This window comes from Microcaecilia unicolor, chromosome 2, assembly GCF_901765095.1.
Source record: "Microcaecilia unicolor chromosome 2, aMicUni1.1, whole genome shotgun sequence".
Lineage (NCBI taxonomy): Eukaryota > Metazoa > Chordata > Amphibia > Gymnophiona > Siphonopidae > Microcaecilia > Microcaecilia unicolor.
The window spans coordinates 349,853,120-349,872,354 of NC_044032.1; the positions used below are offsets into that span (position 1 = coordinate 349,853,120).

The 19,235-nt window shown below is 45.0% G+C and overlaps 1 protein-coding gene across 1 annotated transcript in view; it reads right to left on the reverse strand.

Annotated features, from left to right (window-relative positions):
- The window catches only part of TSTD2 (thiosulfate sulfurtransferase like domain containing 2), a 66,370-nt gene that overhangs the window by 3,252 nt on the left and 43,883 nt on the right, over window positions 1-19,235 (reverse strand). Inside the window, exons 7-8 of the mRNA XM_030194452.1 lie at window positions 12,948-13,106; window positions 8,078-8,216 (exon numbers count right to left, since the gene is read on the reverse strand). Coding sequence (XP_030050312.1) covers window positions 8,078-8,216; window positions 12,948-13,106 — 298 coding nt within the window. The remainder of the gene's footprint in view (window positions 1-8,077; window positions 8,217-12,947; window positions 13,107-19,235) is intronic.

Here is a 19,235-nt window from a genome sequence, read left to right on the forward strand (position 1 = left end):
AGGTCTTTTTCCAATTTTTGAGCCATGCATATTTTGTATAGAATTTCATTATGGTTTATTAGGACTTACTATACTGCCTGGACTAACTCACAGATCTAAGCATTTTACAGACTGAAAGCTAAAATTTCAAAGGAAGAAAGAAACTACAAAATTGGACAGAAAAGAGTATCACAAGCAGAATTTGGACATGAACTGACAAGCCCATAACAACAGCCATACTGGGTCAGACCATCTAGCCCAGTATCCTGCTTCTAACAGTGGCCAATCCAGGTCACAAGTACCTGGCAGAAACCCAAACGGTGGCAACATTCCATGCTACCAATCCCAGGGCAAGCAGTGGCTTCCTCCATGTCAATAACAAACTATGGACTTTTCCTCCAGGAACTTGTCCAAATCTTCTTTAAACCCAGATATGCTAACCACTGTTACCACATCCTCCGGCAATGAGTTCCAGAGCGTAACTATTCGTTGAATGAAAAAATATTTCTTCCTATTTGTTCTAAAAGTATTTCCATGTAACTCTATTGAGTGTCCCTAGTCTTTGTACTTTTTGGAAGAGTAAAAAGTCGATTCACTTCTACTTGTTCTACACCACTTAGGCTTTTGTAGACTTTAATCATATCTCCCCTGAGCCGTCTCTTTTCCAAGCTGAAAAGCCCTAACCACTTTAGCCTTTCCTCATATGAGAGGAGTTCTATCCCCTTTATCATTTTGGTCACTCTTCTTTGATCCTTTTGTAATTCTGCTGTATCTTTCTTGTCAATCATTCCTACTTTGCCCCGATATGTGCGGCCATGACCCTAGAACTAGGGTTACCATATTTTGTCCCCCAAAAAGGAGGACACATGCCCTGCCCCTTTCACGCCCCGCCCCTTTTCACACCCACCCGCCCCCTTTGATGCCCTTGCTCTGCCCCCTGTCACATTTTCCCCTCTCCGCTGTCACACACCCCATCACTCCCTCCCCTTACCTTACTACTGCCCTGGTGGTCTAGTGACCTCTTTGGGACAGGAAAGAGCCCCCTCTTTCCTGCCCGGAGCGCTGTCCTGCATGCATCCTTCCTTTTCGTGACCTCGGCGCTGATTCAAAATGGCCGCCGAGAGTTGAAGTCTCGTGAGGTCACTTCAACTCTCGGCAGCCATTCTGAATCGGCGCCGAGATCACAAACAGGAAAGATGTATGCAGGGCAGCGCTCCGGGCAGGAAAGAGGGGGCTCTTTCCTGCCCCGAAGGCGGAAGAGGTCACTAGACCACCAGGGCAGTAGTAAGTAAGGGGAGGGGAAGCAAGCAATCTGCCTGTTTGTCCAGATTTCTGGACAAACGGGCAGATTGGCAAAACCAGCCCGGTTGCCCGGACATGTCCTCAAAAACAGGACATGTCCGGGTAAATCCGGGCATATGGTAACCCTACCTAGAACAGCTTTTCCCTTCTGGCATGCTACTGAGTCACATGGTGACTGAACTCCTATGCTTGTCTGTCTTCAGGTCTCATGAGACCACAGGGAGAATTCAAGCATCGCGTGGCTCAAGCACACTAAGGGGCCCTTTCACTAAAGCTTAGCTTGTGCTAACAGAACCAGCATGTACTAAATGCTAAAAAGCCCACAGCTATAAAATGAACTGCTTACCATTTAGGATGTGCTAATTCCATTAGTGCATGTTATGCTTTTGTAAAAGGGCCCCAGGAGCCTTGTGGTGCTAGAATCGAATTGCTGTTCTGGAGGCTACTTCTACTACTGGAGATTTATGGGGGTGGTAGGAGGAGACTGCTGAAGACTTACCAGGTGAATGGGGGGGGGGGGGGGGGGGCGGAGCCGAAGGCAGACTGATGTGCACAGTGGTAGATGAGGGATGGGGGAGGGTGGCTGATGAATAGCTTACATAGGACAACTGGAGACTGGCTGTGATGTGGCAGGAGGAGTGTTGGGTGGAGATGAACTTAGGAGGAATTGAAAGAACGTGAGAAAAAGCACATGTGTTGAGGGAATTGTGGCTAAGGCAGGACATGGATAGACAGTGGTGGGGATAAGCAGGGGCAGAATGAGTGCAGTGTTCTAATATCCTAGGTTAGGACTAAAGGGTTTCAGGCAGTGGCGTTCCTAGGGCGGCTGATACCCGTGGCGGATCGCTGATGCGCCCCCCCCCCCCCGGCGTGCATTTTTACCTGCTGGGGGGGTGCCGCGCACCTGTCAGCTTCGCTCGTTCCATGCTCCCTCTGCCCCGGAACAGGAAGTAACCTGTTCCGGGGCAGAGGGCGCACGGAATGACCGTTACCGACAGGCGCGTGGCACACCCCCAGCGGCGTGCACCCGGGGCAGACCGCACCCACCGCCCCCCACCAGGAATGCCACTGGTTTCAGGGATTTTCATAAGGCCACTAGCAGAGCTCAAGAGGAGTTGGATGCAGCACTGCTTTCTTTCAACTGCTGAGCATTTATTTGTTGCACAACGTCAGTGCTGCCTGCGGGGTCAGAGCACCTCCCACAATTTGCAGATTGCAAAAGCAAAGTGGCCAAAAACTAGTAGTACTAGTTATGAACAGTGTTGCCAGGTGGGCGGTTTTACCGCCCAATTGGGCGGTTTTCCGCGACCCGCCGCGGGAAATTTTTGCCCGCGGCGGGTTGCGGTTTTTTGGGCTGGTTTTTGTGCTTCGGGCGGTTTTTTTAGGTGGCTTTTTCGGCCGCGGTGGGCGGGGTTAGTGACGTTTTTGGGCGGGGTTAGTGACGTGGGAGGCGGGGTTAGTGACGTGGGAGGCGGGGTTAGTGACGTGGGAGGCGGGGTTAGTGACGGGGAAGGCGGGGCCGATGACGGCGGGGGCGGGGTTGATGACGGCGGGGGCGGGGGTGTCAGGGGCGGGGTTTGAGTTTGGGCGGGTTTTGGGCTGGATTTTTGGCTCCTTTAGGCTGGAAAAATATTTTCCACCTGGCAACCCTGGTTATGAAGCACTATTCCTATACTCCTGGATGAATTCTGTGCCCAAACCTGGGGAACTATGGTTGCATTTTAAATTACTACTTAAAGGCAGTGATTATATTACTGTACCTATTCTGGCAAACAAACTAGGCTGCATTTTAAAACTGTGTGCTCTGAATACCAGAAAAGCCCAAGCTTGGCTGTGAAACCCAGAATCACTAACCTGCATTAATAAACATTTACAAAAACAAAGTGTAGGCCAACCCAATGATTCTGTGATAGAGCTGAGCACTGCCGTTTAAGCTATCTCAGGTTGATTCCCAGGCCCACTTAGTACTTGGGGCTGAAGAGGATGCTTTACTGGCAATGCTGAGTGGCAAGATTCAGGGTCCACATATACTAGACATTAGGGGAAATCTCTTGTCTGTGACACCTGGCTGAGGGTGGGAAAGCAGTTAAAAAATGGATATATAATCCTTTAGGTGCTGGTTCCTATTAAGCTGCAAGTCCCAAAGTACAGAAGAAAAGGGGGGCACTTCTGTAGCTAAAGAAACCTGTCCTGTGGACCTTGTGGCCAGTTGGGATTTCCTGATATGCACAATAAATATGCATGAGATCAATTTGCATGTGCTAAATATCCAATGGGTGCAAATCTATTTCATGCATATTCAGTGTGGATATGCTGAAAACCTCAGTGTCCTCCACTTCTTTCATGAAGGATCCAGGACTCACCCAGCTTCTCTCAGGTGGTGAAGTTTCTCCCTACATGATCAACTGCTTCTTTCCGTGATGAGTCCAGGGGAAGAGCTCAGTACCCTACAGTTTAAATAAATAGTTCTTACCAGGGCTGTGGAGCCCAAGGCCCAGAACTGTGGAACAAACTGCCACAATCTCTTCACAAACACACCCAGCTCTTAACATTTAAAGCAGATCTTAAGATTTTTCTTTTCACAGATGTATTAGTCTTCTAACCTCTTCGTTTTAATACAGGACAGCAGTGATAATGGACTTCGCAGTATGGACTTACCTCCTCCCCCTCTTTCCTATTAATATTGTAGTTCTCCCCTTCTTCCCTTTTGCTCGTCATGTTACATGTGTATGTATACATGTATCTCTATGTACTTTTAGCATGTAAGCCATTCAGACATCTTTTTGATGAGCTGGATAGAAATCCCCAATAAACTTGAAACATGGAATTGGACATGGGCATAGTTTGACTGTTTCATTTGGGGCGGGCAAAGGATGGGGCGGAGCATATTAGTATATTCATTTGCATATATATATATATATATATATATATATATATATATATATATATATATATATATATATATGCAAATGAACATGCTAATATGGAGGAAGGAAGGGAGGGAGGGAGAAAGCTGGTTTTTTTGGGGAATAACCATAATGAATATGTATGAGATATCAAGCCAGCTCTTTCTCCCTTCCTTCCTTCTTTCCTCCTTACCCAGCACTCCCTCTTCCTCTCCAGTAGCATTTCCCCACCCCCTTTCCCATACCATGCCAGTGTTTATTTATTTATTTATTACATTTGTACCCTGCGTTTTCCCACATACAGCAGGTTCAATGCGGCTTACATAGTAAAGAAAAGCATTACAAAGTACATGTAAGAAGAATATTATAAATTGTGGTAAATATAATGGCAACAGTGCCCAAGAATAATGAATTGGAGTAGGGGAGGTAGACAAGGAAAAGACAGGATAGGATAGGTAAAGGGAAGGAGATTGGAGGGGAATGGTATAAAAGGTAGAGAATAGAAGGGTGAAGATTGAGTATAAGGGGATTTGGAAATTAGGTCAGAGGTGTGATTGGTGCCAGTGTTGACCTTAGAAATGCATAGGCTCTTTATGTAGATCGTTCAAGAGGTAGTATGTCATGATTTAGGCTCTAAAACCCTTTCTGGTGTTTTGGTGCCACCTCAGTAAGGCCAACACAATCTCTCCACTGCAAAACGCTATACACAAACTTGTGCAAAAACACACTCATATCCTTACTAAACCATAACAGCACTAATTCCAAGGACAGGACGAGCTACAACCTTATGCATGAAAAGGCAGAACTGTAATTACACAAGGCTCTAAAATACCAATACACTACCTCGTGAAAAAAAAAAGCAAAAAGGGCTGCAAATACTACATGCTAGCAGAATACTGCACCTTGATCACACATGAAAAACACATGACACAACAGACGACACAAGGAACTAGAAATAAAAAAATATGAAAGCAAAATACTGAACTGGAAAGTTACCTCAGACTCGGCATGCAGCAATACTAGAGAAATTGAAACTTAAATGCAAAATATCACAGATGCACATTTTCAAAAGCTGACATATTCCAATTAATAAATTCTGTTTTCTACCTTTGTTGTTGTTTTCTATTTGCTTTGGTCCCAGTGTCTTCTGTTTTATGCAGTGTCTTCTTTCCATTTGATATTTGTTCTCTCACCATGTCCACCATCCTCCTGTGTCCTTATGTGTCCTGTCTACCATCTGTAGCCCTGTCCCTATCCTTCCTCCAGTTTCAGCATCTGCCCTCAAAGTGTTCCGATCCAGCCCTTAAATTCAGCAGTTTCCCCTCCATATCCAGCATTTCTCCTCACTCCCCTCCCCTCCCCTCCATCCATGTGCATCTACTTCCTGTCTTCCCTTCCCTCCATCCATGTCCAGCAATTCTCCTCACTCCCCTGCCCTCCCCTCCATCCATCCATGTCCAGCAACTCTCCATTCTCCCTTGCCCTCTCCACCATCCATCCATATCCAGCAAATTTCCTCTCTCCCCTTTCCCCTCCATCCATCCATGTCCAGCAGTTCTCCTCTCTCCCTGCCCTCCACTCCATGTCCAGCGATTTCTATTCTCTCCCCTGCCCTCCTCTCCATCCATCCATGTCCAGCAACTCTCCATTCTCCCCTGCCCTCTCCACCATCCATCCATATCCAGCAAATTTCCTCTCTCCCCTTTCCCCTCCATTCATCCATGTCCAGCAGTTCTCCTCTCTCCCCTGCCCTCCACTCCATGTCCAGCGATTTCTATTCTCTCCCCTGCCCTCCTCTCCATCCATCCATGTCCAGCAACTCTCCATTCGCCCCTACCCTCTCCTCCATCCATCCATATCCAGCAAATTTCCTCTCTCCCCTTTCCCCTCCATTCATCCATATCCAGCAATTCTCCTCTCTCCCCTGCCCTCCCCTCCATCCATCCATGTCCAGCAACTCTCCATTCTCCCCTTACCTCTCCTCCAGCCATCTCCAGCAAATTTCCTCTCTCCCCTGTCCCCTCCATCAATCCCTGTTGTCCAGCAATTCTCCTCTCTCCCCTGCCCATCCTGTTTCTTTCCATCCCCCTCCCCCTTCTATCCAGCATCTCCCCCTCTCTCTCCCCCTTCGCAGCATCTCCCATCTCTCTCTCTCTCTTTCTCTCTCTCTCATTCCTTTCCATCGTGTTCTCTTCCCCCTTCCATTCAGCATCACCCTCCCTCTCTCTCTCCCCTTTGCAGGATCTTCCATCTCTCTCATTCCTTTCCATCCAACGTCTCTCCCCTTCATCCCTCCATCGAACATCTGTGTCTCACCCCTCCATCAATGTCCCCCCTCACTCCCCTTCCTTGCCTCATCTGTCCTCTCACTCACTCTCTCTACTCCCCCTCCCCAGCAAGGTTAGGGACATAGGCGCCATTGCGCCAAACTACTAGCTACTCCTCCTGGCTGCTGCTATGGCAGCCAGGAGGAACTGCGAACTTACATGCTCTTCCCTTTCCTTCCCTGCCTCTCGCTCGCTCCCTCCCACTCCCTCCCTGGCAAAACATAATGCAAACGTGTGCAGGGCCGTGCTCCTGCTGTGCGTGCCGCTGCCGGCTTCCCTACTTTCTCCAGAAAGAGGAAGGAACTTATTACTTATATTATGAGGCAAGTGAGGGAGGAGGGAGGCCGGCAGCGGCGAGCGCAACAAGAGTACGTTTACATTATGCTTTGCCAGGGAGGGCGAGGGAGTGAGTGAGCGAGCGAGAGAGAGGCTGAGAAGGAAAGGGACGAGCATGTAAGTTTGCAGTTCCTCCAGGCTGCCAGGTAGGAGCGGCTCGTTTGGGGGGCACTGCCCCCCCTCGCCCCCCCCCCCCCCCCCCCCCCCACACTATGCCCATGGAATTGGAAGCAATTTTGGGTGGAGTCCGTCAGAGTTGGTAAAAATGTACTGACTCTGACTCCAACTTCAATAAAAGCTTAGATTATAATATACTAGTAAAAAAGGCCCGTTTCTGCCTCTGATGAAACGGGCGCTAGCGGGCACGGGAGTCCCTTCCCCTCCCCTTTCGCTAGTCTCCCTGGTGGTCTAGAGGTACCTGTTCGGTCGGGGCAGGAAAGAAAGAGCCCCCTCCGCGTGTTTCCCTACTGCTCCCCGTGCGTTCATTTGCCTTGTTTTCTTGTTCCGCCCTCGACGTCATCACGTGTGACGCGAGGGCGGGGCATGAAGACATGGTGAGTGTTGTGGCTTCACCACCATGAACTTACAAACCGGTGTGTGAGTGCCTGCAGTGACGTCAGTGTCCTCAGAACGTTGAGGGTGCGTTTTATTATAGCAGATGGTAGATTTATCATTTCATACTTTATTTTTTGTTTGTTTGTTTTTGTTCCAGTACAAAAAAATTTAAAGCATAATATTAGTAGGAGTCAGAATCAAAGGTTTGGTGTATTGATTCCACAGCCCTGGTTCTTACCTACTGTGAAGCGTACAGTTAACAATGGTTTCTTTACATATGTTCACAGCTCTATTTTTAATTAGGTTATCTGATTGAAATTTTTAATCTCCTCCTGTTACCACTAAAGAAAGAATAGAATATTTCAACAAGGCCAAATTTATCCACCCCAGGGAAAGGAAGGCACTGTTCCCTCTAAGCTGAATGGGAATCCTCCAACTGCATTGCTACCAGCGGATGGTGGAACTTCACTATTGTGCTTTCAATTGCTAGGGTCAGGCAGGTTCCCTGGAGTCCTGCAGAGTTTGCCTGTCCCTCACTACTGAAAATGTGCTAATGAAACAGCGCCCCCCACTGGTAGGACTGTAGGTGGAGGACTCCTGCTCAGCTTACAAGGAACAGTGGTGGAAGACACATCTGACCCTTCTCATTAGCACTGAAAACAACGGATATACCTGAGATCACTTCGGTATTTGATGAGATGGCATAGCGGTCATCGAAAACAAACAGCTTTCCCCTGTAGAAGCCATGGGGAAACTGTTCTAGGTACTTGTGGATGCCTCCCTTGAGCTGGTACACTTCCTTGCATACTGCCTATCACAAAAACAAACCGAAGAATTCAATGAGACAAGCTGGTTCTTTTCAGGATAAACCTATGGCAATATCTGACATTAGGCAGTACTGTGTCGTGTGGTACAGCAATGGCTGAAGACTCTCCTGACCTATGTCATGTCTGAGGTGCAGGTCTTTAGGGTTATACACCCACCGAATGAACAGAAATAGAGTTATCATCAGTCACATTTTTTCATCAAACCTCCCTGAGAATTTATTATTCAGAAACAGTTGTAGTTGCTCTGACAACTGAATTGCTGGATTTGTTGAACTGCCCCTTACAAGATTCTCCTTACGTGCTACCACTAGGTGCACTGTGGGCCATGGGAAAGTAATCCTTTGCTGTGCTTTTTCAACCACAAAACCAGAGAATATGAAATGTAGTACTTTAGGACATGCATCTCTTACTGTGTAAAAATACTTGCCTGTATTTGATTTGATACACATGCTTGCCTTGCAAATGCACCTGTTTCACAGGCTTCTCAAACATACGTGGAGGGGCATAATCGAACGCCTATCTCCATGGGCGTCTATGTCCGAAAACAGGTACATGAAGAGGCGGGACAGACCGTATTTTCGAAAAAATGGACGTTTTTCAGCTGGGCGTTTGGTTTTTTTAGCGATAATGGAAACTAAAAACGCCCAGCTCAAAAACGTCCTAATCCGAGCCATTTGGTCATGGGAGGGGCCACAATTCGTGGTACACTCGCCCCCCTGACATGCCAGGACACCAACTGGGCACCCTAGAGGTCAGTGCGGTGGACTTCAGACAACGCTCCCACATACACAGCTCCCTTACCACGGGTGCTGAGCACCCAACCCCCTCCCCCAAAACCCACTACCCACAAATGTACAACACTACCATAGCTCTTAGGGGTGAAGGGGGCACCTACATGTGGGTACAGTGGGTTTTGGAGGCCTCCCATTTACCAGCACAAGTGTTACAGGTAGGGGGGGGGATGGGCCTGGGTCCACCTGGCTGAAGTGCACTGCGGTACCCACTAAAAGTGCTCCAGGGACCTGCATACACGCAGGCCTCTAGGACTTGTTGCTGCTATATAACATTGGCACACCAGTTGACACCTGAAGACTGATCTCTCCGAAAACGTCCTTTATTAGAATAAGCACGCTTACTCACAGTTAACTGCAGATCAGAGGTTGTGCCCCACTAGCAATGAGTCTCCCTGGTACTGAGATTAGCAGTAGGTCAGAGCTGGCAGAATGCCCTCTTTCAGCCATATTCAAGGTAAGAACTAAGTTCTGTAACGTGGCTAACACGTGAAAGGGATCTAAAACTGGCTTACAAAAATGGCCACTAGCTCATGGACTACCGGAAACAAAACAGGGCACACTCTGACCCAGTAAGCAGGGGGAAAAGCACCATGGGAGTAGAGCCTACCAACTACCAACATCGTGAGCATTTGCCACAAGCTAGTGGAATCACGAAGCCCAATACCCTACACCCACCACAATGCATTGCTGATGTGACTCTGCAGTGCGCATAACAGAAAAGGTGTCACACTCACCCGAGAGCCACATCAGAACCAGGGAAAGGCTGTCAGAGGATAGAACACATTCTGCTGTCATGGAGGTGGGTACGGCATTTGAGGCTGGCATACAGGCTGGAAAAAAAAGTTTATAAAGTGGGGTTTTTTTGGTGGAAGGGGGTTAGTGACCACTGAGGGAGTCCGGGGAGGTCATCCGGTCAGTTGGGGCACTTTTTTGGGACTTGTTCGTGAAAAAAAAGGGTCCACAAAAAGTGACCCAAAATCGCAGTAAAAACACCTTTCTTTTTTTGATTATCAGCTAAAGACGCCCATCTCTCCTCGGCTGATAACCACGCCCCAGTTCCGCCTTGACCATGCCTCCGACACGCCCCCGTCAACTTTACCCGTTTCTGCGACGGATTGCAGTTGGAAACGCCCAAAGTCGGCTTTTGATTATACCGATTTGGGCGCCCACAGGAGAAAGACGCCCATCTCCCGATTTGGGTTGCAATATAGGCGTTTTTCTCTTTCGATTATAAGCAGGATAGTGATCTCCTTTTATTCTGAGGTGTTTATCTTTTTCCCTTTTCCTTTTAACCAATATAAAAGGGTGCCAAAAGTGATCACCTGAACAACCTTCCTGGCCTGAGTGAGCATTTCATGCCCTCTTAAGCACTATATAGACCATCATTAAATGCTGCAAAACACCACTTCACTCCTGCACAAAGGCTGGGTTTCTCCACTTAACAAGTGTTGCGTTTAGAGAAAAGAGATTATATAGCACGAATTAACTTGTATCTTTAGTGTTTTACAATGAAATAATCTTGTAGCTGTGTCAGAGTCTGCATTTAAATTAAACACTGATATTCTGCATTGCTATCCAGATTACACTGGTACTATGGTCAGTAGCTGCACCATCCAGACGGCCTGCTCTCTGGACAGCTGTCCTAAAGTTACCTCAATAGTCATCCAAACAGCGGGATAAATATCCTCACTCTTCAAATAACTTCCAGCTCTGCCCATGCACCACTGAACACTTTAGGGGATAATTTCATAATATGGTGTTTCAAGAATTTTTTAAAAAAGCAATTTTTTAATGTCTATTTTACAAAGACAATCCAATAATTTATCTTTCACCCAAGTAATCAACGTGATCACCAATGCGACTGTTCATCACGGCAACATAAAAAGTGGTTTGTATCATTCTCTCTCATGTGGTTTACTCCAATACTTTTTAAAAATAGGGAATAGCAGGGAAGGATACAGATTGTGTTTCGGAAATGATATTGTTTATCTCAGGAGTCAAGTATCTATAAGTGTGAACACTGTGCTATTTTGTGGTTCAAAAACTAAGTGTATCTCTTGGTTCATCTGTTTTTATAATGACTGAACTAGAAATATACCAACAACAGATACTTGACTCCTGAGGCAGGAAATATCATTGCTGAAACACGATCCGTGTTGAATCTGTATGTATCTTGCTACATAATAAATTTTGCTGCAATCAACCTCTGGATATTTGATTTACTGGCTGGCCTGTGTCCCTTCCCTAATAATCCCATTTTTGGGTCATATTGTAGGGAATTTTCCTTGTTTGTTATGGTGTTACTCCAATGCTTTCCCATGCAGAACATATGATCAATCATAATGCAATAACATTGGTGGTTGTGCTGATCTGAACACCTGACTTTTTTGGAGTGGAGGAGTGGCATAGTGGTTAGGGTGGTAGACTTTGGTTCTGAGGAACTGAGTTCAATTCCTGGCACAGGCAGCTCCTTGTGACTGTGGGCAAGTCACTTAACCCTCCATTGCCCACCACATTGAGCCTGCCATGAGTGGGAAAGTGCAGCGTACAAATGTAACACAAATAAATTAATGTAAACAGATATATTGCACATCAATTATTTTGAAAGATTTTTTATTTTATTTTATTTGTTGCATTTGTATCCCACATTTCCCCCCACCTATTTGCAGGCTCAATGTGGCTTACATTATGCCGTAATGGTGATCGCCATTTCCGGAATGAGAAATACAAAGTGGTATTGCATTAAAGTTCATAAGTGACAGAGTAGATTAAGCAGTCAAGATTGAAGAAGTATTTTTGATTTTTCCTATTTAAAGGTATTCACTAACTTTTGTGTGGGTTGATGATTATACTGATGAAATACCTCAATGTTAAACTGATAGAGGCTTCTTATATGATAGTCCAATAAAATTTTGTGCATTAAGGAATTAATGAGCCCTTTGGGTATTGTCTGATGTTGGCCTTTATAGAACAGGCACAGAATAGGAACGTTTTTGGGCTTCTTACATACAGTGGAAGTAATTGTATAAGAGAATGCCTAAGTGGGTGACTCCTGTGATAAGATTCTATTCAATAATAGTACCTGGGCACCCAGAATCCATTACAGAATACTAGCGTAACCTGGCATCAGCACGCCTAACTTTCCTGAGCCTGCAGTTAAAGCAGCCACATACCTAGCTTAACCATAGTCACATGAATGTGGCAAGGATAAGCATAACTGGGAGCCCCACCCATGTGAATACCCTCTAGCATGCATGCGCTATGCCACTTACGCACACCCTCAGAGAACAGTGCTCGGGTGCCCTTATATTTAAGCAGAATGTTCTAGAATTTTCAGGCCTATTCCTGATACTTCTAAATACAATATATATATATATATATATATATATATATATATATATATATATATATATATATATATATATATATATATATATATTTTAGATGCTCCTAGTAAACACCTGGCATATTAAACTTTTCTCCCACATTGTGTGTCCTTTTTGACCCTTGTTTAGTATAAATGGGGAAACAGTGCACCTAATTGATGACTTGGTGCCCTAATCTTCTTTGTTATGCAAACTATTAATTTGTTTTCTTAGGACAAGTATAGAACTTTCTTTTCCTTACTCTGAAATTGTTCACCCTAGGCTGCTGATGTTATTTTTATTTTTTTCTACAGGTGCACTGGTACAGAACTACCCCCTGTAATGAGGAAACATCATGATTGATTAGCATCTTTGGGTTGACCTGGGAAAAGTAGCAGCCCCAAGTGTCAGCTAGTTTGATGCTTATGGCCCTTACATAGCTCGATTATGGCTGTATCAGACAACCTAAATAAAAAACTTTTTTTGGCAATGCATACACAGAGCTCCAGCCCCCCCCCCCCCCCCCCCCGTCAGCAGTCAAGAACTAAAAGCTCACCTTTGACCTGAGATAAGCTGAGCCTCGCTCACACCGGATCCCTCCAGTGCAGTACATGAGCACCCTCTTATCCCTGAAAAGCTCAAGATTCTGATCCACATAGACTGGGAAGTAGCTGAACTTCCTAATGTCAGGAGCCAAAGAGTTCTGGAACTTTCCCTGGGAACAAGCAGAAAAAAAGGAATGAGATGAGATCAACATAGCTGAGAAAGCATAAGTTGCTTATCTGTAATGGGGCTTCTTTATAGCTAGCAGGAGAACGCAGCCACACTGTACGGTGACATCATTCAACAGAATTTTGTGTGCTGGAGCTCTCATCTACTGAGACGTCTGCCTCAGTGGCCCTCCCTCTTCAGTCTTTACTCAAGCTGAGACCCGAGCCCAACTTTTAATTTGTCCCTTTTTTTTCTAAGGGAATGGAGGGAGGGTGGGTGTGCCAGCATTCTGCTGCTGTCTACGGAGAAAACTTTACAGGTAAGCAATTTCACTTTCTCCACAGACAAGCAGAGGATATAGTCACATCTGTAAGAAATCCCAAGCCACAAGCCACTCAAATTTGGTTGTTTCAGTGGCTCAGATAGCTGCATCAAGTGGTGCAATATATTATGAAGAAACATAAGCAATCAAAGAGCAAAGAGGTTGTGCAGCACTGCTTGGCTGAATGCTGCATCTTGTGCTGAGGAATGATCTAGGTAATAATGCCTTGTGAAGGTGTGAGTTGAAGTCCATGTGGCCGATTTGCAAATATCTACAACAAAAGCTGACCCGAGGTTTGCAAGAGAGATGCATTTGCTTGGAATTGGTGGGCTCCTATGTGCCCTAGTGGTGGGAAACCCATTGTTTACAGCAGTGGCGTAGCCAAGGGTGGGCCAGGCCCACCCACTTTAGGCTCAGGCCCACCCAGTAGCAGCACATCTATGATGTGGTGGCAGGGATCCCAAAGTCCCACCAGCCGAAAACTCCCAACAACTGTCCCTCCTGTATACCTTGTAAATAGCACATCTTCACCTGCCGTGAGCAGCGACTGATGCATACTGCTCACACCAGCACCACAGCCTTTCCTCTGATGTATTCCTACCTATACTGAAACAGGAAGTTGCATCAGAGGGAAGGCTGTGAGGCCAATATGAGCAGTGTGTATTAGTTGCTGCATGCTGCCGATGAAAATCTGCTATTTAAAAGGTATGCATGGGAGGGGGGGGGTGTTTGAGAGACCATATGGCATGCAGGTGAGAGAAGGAGAGACCAAATCACCTGTGGGATGGGGCATGGTTCTTCTGCCCACCCATCTTGGGCTCAGGACCACCCGAAATTGGGTGCCTGGCTACTCCCCTGGTACAGTGATGATGTGAAATGAAAGTGAAAGTTCCCGCAGTGCCGAGTAAGTACTGAGCAAAGAATGGTAGCATTTTAAAAAATTATTAAATTTGGCTCAGTGGAGAATTAATTGAGAAAAAACAAGGAACCATAGAGCAGAGATGTGACATGTCCCACAGACGTTAAAGACTGAAGAGGGAAGGCAAATGGGGTAGCATGGGATCCCCTGCACATGCTCATAGAGGTTTAGTTTTAGACTTCTCTCAGTTAGAGGAGAGCTCCAGCACAAAAAAGCTCCACTGGATGATGTAACCATACAGTGTACCTGAATCCTCCTTCTTGTCTATGGAGAATTTATTTCTAAGCAGAACAAAACATAGACATGGAGAGAAACATTAGTACATAAGTATTGCCACACTGGGAAAGATCACAGGTCCATCAAGCCCAGCATCCTGTTTCCAACAGTAGCCAATCCAGGTCACAAATACCTGGCAAGATCTCAAAAAAGTACAAAACATTTTTTACTGCTTATCCCAGAAATAGTGAATTTTTCTGAAGTCCATTTAATAATGGTCTATGGACTTTTCCTTTAGGAAGCCATCCAAACCTTTTTTAAACTCTGCTAAGCTAACCGCCTTTACCACATTCTCTGGCAATGAATTCCAGAGTTTAATTACACGTTGAGTGAGGTAAGCACAACCTACTGTACACAAACCAGACCAAATTAAAGACAAAATATAATAAGTACTGCTATCTTTTAGCACAGTGCTTCTCACTTGAGTCCTCAAGATACACCCAGCCAGTCAGGTTTTCAGGACATCCACAATGAATATGCAAGAGATAGATTTGCATACTGAGAAGGCAGTCTATGTGTCACAGTCCAAGGAGAGGTGAGTCCTTGGACCATAGTCGGGACTGCCTACGGCACCTGGGTCACTCGGGTTAGGCATATATATATGTATTATGAGTGGTGTTATATATGTTGTTGATTCATTTATTTTATTACTGTTTGTTATTTTAGAGCCCCTGATGCAGCCCTTGTGGGCGAAACACAGTCTGTGTCGGGCGATTATTTCTCCAATAAAGTCTTATTAATACAACCTAGTGATCTGCTCTTTTGTTTGTTTCCAAGAACTGGGTCCAGACAGGATAAGACAAGACAGACAGAACATAAGACAAGAGACACGACAGGCAAGGCAGGAATTAGGAAACAAGGCAGGACTGAAGCTTGAAGATAATGCTGAACTGGAACTTGAAGAAGACAAGGCTGGGCTGGAACCTGAAAACAAGGCTGGACTGGAACTTGAAGAAAAGGCAAGGCTAGAACTGGAACAAGGCAGGACTCAGCTGGAACACACAAGGAGACCGGAAGATCTTGTTGCAAAGGCACCGGGACCAAGTCAGAAGGCTCCTTAAATAGGCAAAGCAGGAAGTGATGCTCCCCACAGAAGTACAAAATGATATCTTGAGCATGCATGCACACCCTAAGGAGCTGGTGCCGGTCAGCAGACGGAGCCGCAGCACAGGAATGGGCTGCTGCCCCAGGGTCCCCCAGGAAAAAGATGCATCAGGGCAGAAGGTATGGTAGAGCCGTGACACTATGCAAATCTATTTCATGCATAGTCATTGTGGATATCCTGAAAACCAGACAGCTGGGTGTACCCCAAGGACTGGATTAAGAAGCACTGCCATAACACACACTAGTTCTCTCAGGATTTTCCCATGTCAATGGGATAAGGGTTTTAGTGCAAAAAAAAATCCATAGTAAAACATCTGTGCTGAAAGATGTGGTCAGCCTGTAACCCAGCAAAACAGGCAGTTGCTGCCAATGTAAATACTGAACTAAATCTTGTTGAGATTTTTATTTCCTCATTTAGCATTAAATCTTTACTACAGCCCTTGATATGTAGTAAAGGATCCATTGTGCAATTTAAAAGGGTGGCCTTAAGTGCAGCAGTTTCTCTTATATGACTTCATAACTATCCTGGCTGATAAAAAGTCCCTGATAGCCCCTCCCTCTTAAAAAAAAAATATTTGGTAAGCCAAGTGGTCTTGAAGCCTCTGCCCAACTCACCCCTAGTTAGGAGGCAGGAGCTATGTCCACTGGATCTTGGAAAATAGCATCACCTAACCTCTAGTGGTACATCAGAATTACCATTTTCCAAGATAGTGGTGGAGAAAGAAGATTCAATAGGACACTTCCTCTGGATCGGGTTGATTTATTATGGTGGGGTACCACAACCTTAGAGGCTCTTTGATTGAGTGCATTCATGGTGCCTGGCCAAGGGTACCTTAAATCGAGATGCCCTAGCTATGGGAATTTTGACAGCCTCCCTAAAGAAGTGGGGAGGAATGTTTTATTCTTTCTCCTTTCCAGTCAGTGAATGAGCCAATCCTCAATCAAGACAACGAAATTAAAAAAAAAAAAAAGAAGACCTACTTGATGCAGAAAACTGTGGCATATGCCATGATGGTGTGCACAGCTTTTGTGTGTGTCTTTTTAAGTCTACAGTAATTTGAATCTTTTTAGTTTACTGCATTAAGTAAAACTTTCTTATAGCATGTGTGTTTGTAAACTATGTGCTGAAGTTTATCACTTCAGCCTTTCAGCAGGAAAATCTACCATAAGTTCCCTGGACCTGCTGCTGCTTTATTTTTATTGGATTATTTTTTTTTTTTTTTGGAACAGCTCATTGCAGGTTTTAGCCAAAATAACACTTTCGTATGCCAGAAAATGGGTCAAGCTACTTAAACAAGTATATATTTTTCTTTGCCAAAAATACAGCGGATTTATCCAAGCCTTCTGGCTGAATTTGATCTGGCTACCTTCTTTAATGTACTAAAAAGAAATGTCTTCACTAAACTGGTCTCTAATTTAAACTCCTTTACTGTTCTCCACCATCCCAGGGCACATGCCTGGGTAGGAAACTAAGCTCCAAGGGTAAGCTCAACCATGGTGCTCAGCAGGGCCGCTGAGAGACAGAACCAGGCCAGCGGCAGGGCTGCCGCAGCCACTCCCCCCCCCCCCCCAACTCGGGCCGCCGCCAACCCCTCGCCCCCTTACTTTCATGTGTCTTCTCCTTCCTCGGTCTGTCACTCTCCTGCTCTCTGCTCTTTTACAAAAGACTCTGCATTCAGCCAGTAATATACCTCCAGAACTGAGCATGTCCCAACCTGGTTTCTCAATTCCAGTCTCAGTGTTCTATGTAAAATGGGCTTTTATGTGTCTTTAAAAATAGGCTACAGGTAGATAAATTCTTGCCCTCTCAATTACCCTCAAAACAGGTTGTCCTCAGATTATGATGATGAGATATGCAAGGCAAGATAGACTACAAGCCTCAATTTGAACACGGAAAGCAATGAGCACAAATGGCGGAATTATTAACAGCCCCTACTTGGGGCAAACGTGGGAAGGCATGGGCACACAGTACGCTCCATGTAGGCAGAGCTTTGGAAACCCTTCAGGGTGCTGACTGATACACATAGAAGTTTTTGAGTTTGTAAGTAATTTTAAAATTTGCATGAGAAAACATATGTGCGATTTAAGTTCAGTTTATATAGAGTGTGATGAGGTGATTAATTTCGATATATATTTATAGATAGGTTCCCTTTTGAAAAAGCGTAGCGAAACTCGGCCAGAGTCAAGGGGACACGTTATGGTGTGTGAATGAAGGCGCTGGCAGCACTGGAGTCCAACACAGGTGTTTTTCCACTGAATCACGGGATAGAAACATTCTCAGGGAAAGGTGGAATCTGTAAAAACATCAGGATGGTAACAACAATACAGGGAGATTTTATGAGCTAGACCGTTATGATTGTAATATATAACATGTAAGGTTTACAGTAAGATTAGCACAATACTTAGGCATTGCATTCTGTTTAATGTTTAATCAATGTACATGTCATCAGTAGACTGCTTTTTATTTAGGTGCTGGCAAATTAGCATGTGCGATATTCCCAGCTTATCAAACTATAGGAGGCAGCAGTTAATGCTTATACTATTTTTTGATATGTAAGAACACCAAGAGGCCAGGTATAAAAACTATTTCATAAAATGGCGTTGTAATTAATTTTTGTCATTTAAAATTAAAAACGTATAAACACATTTATAAACTTATTTAAAAGAGAAATATTTTGTATATTCGTGTGTCTGTGGTATACAGCTTATAAATATTATGTACACAAATAAGGTTAACAAATAAACGATCATACATATATCCATAAAAAATGTATGAGTATTAGAAATCAATATAAACGTATAGATCTACATGCTGGCTTCATGCTCACATAAAAATATTCTTTAAAATTATGTATGCATCAAGACTATATCTACAATAAAGAGTTCGGAGGGGCGATATATTGTGGCCTCAATGGAAGTTGAAGGTCAAAATCTGGTGCTCTGTAATGTGTATGCCCCAAATGTGTTTGACAAAAAATTTTTTCAGGGGTTAATTACTCAGTTAACTAAGTTTAAAGGGGGAAACTTTATAGTGGGAGGCGATTTCAACCTCGTGGTTGATCCCCTGCTTGATAGATCTGGTTCTGGTGCTGGGAGTTCGGGAGGGGGTGCCCGGGCCTTGACTTTGCTTTGTGAAGCACTAGACTTAGTGGATGCGTGGCGTGTCTTACATCCGTCAGACAAAGATTTCACCCATCTCTCCAGAGCTCATGCGTCACAGTCTCGAATTGATTATTTATTTGTCTCGAGCTCTCTTTTTTCACAGATAGCACAGGCAGAGATTGGTCCTTATGCAGTCTCGGACCATGCTTTGATCTGGCTGAGATGGGTGGGGCTCATAAAGGGGGGTGGTATGCGTCTCTGGAGATATCCCTTAGAATTGGTGGGGGATCAGAAATTTCAGGCATTCTTAAAGGAGAGGATGGCGGATTATGCATTTCACAATGATAGACATAGGCAGCAGCCGCCCTTATTTTGGGAAGCACAAAAAGCTGTATTGCGGGGGGACATTA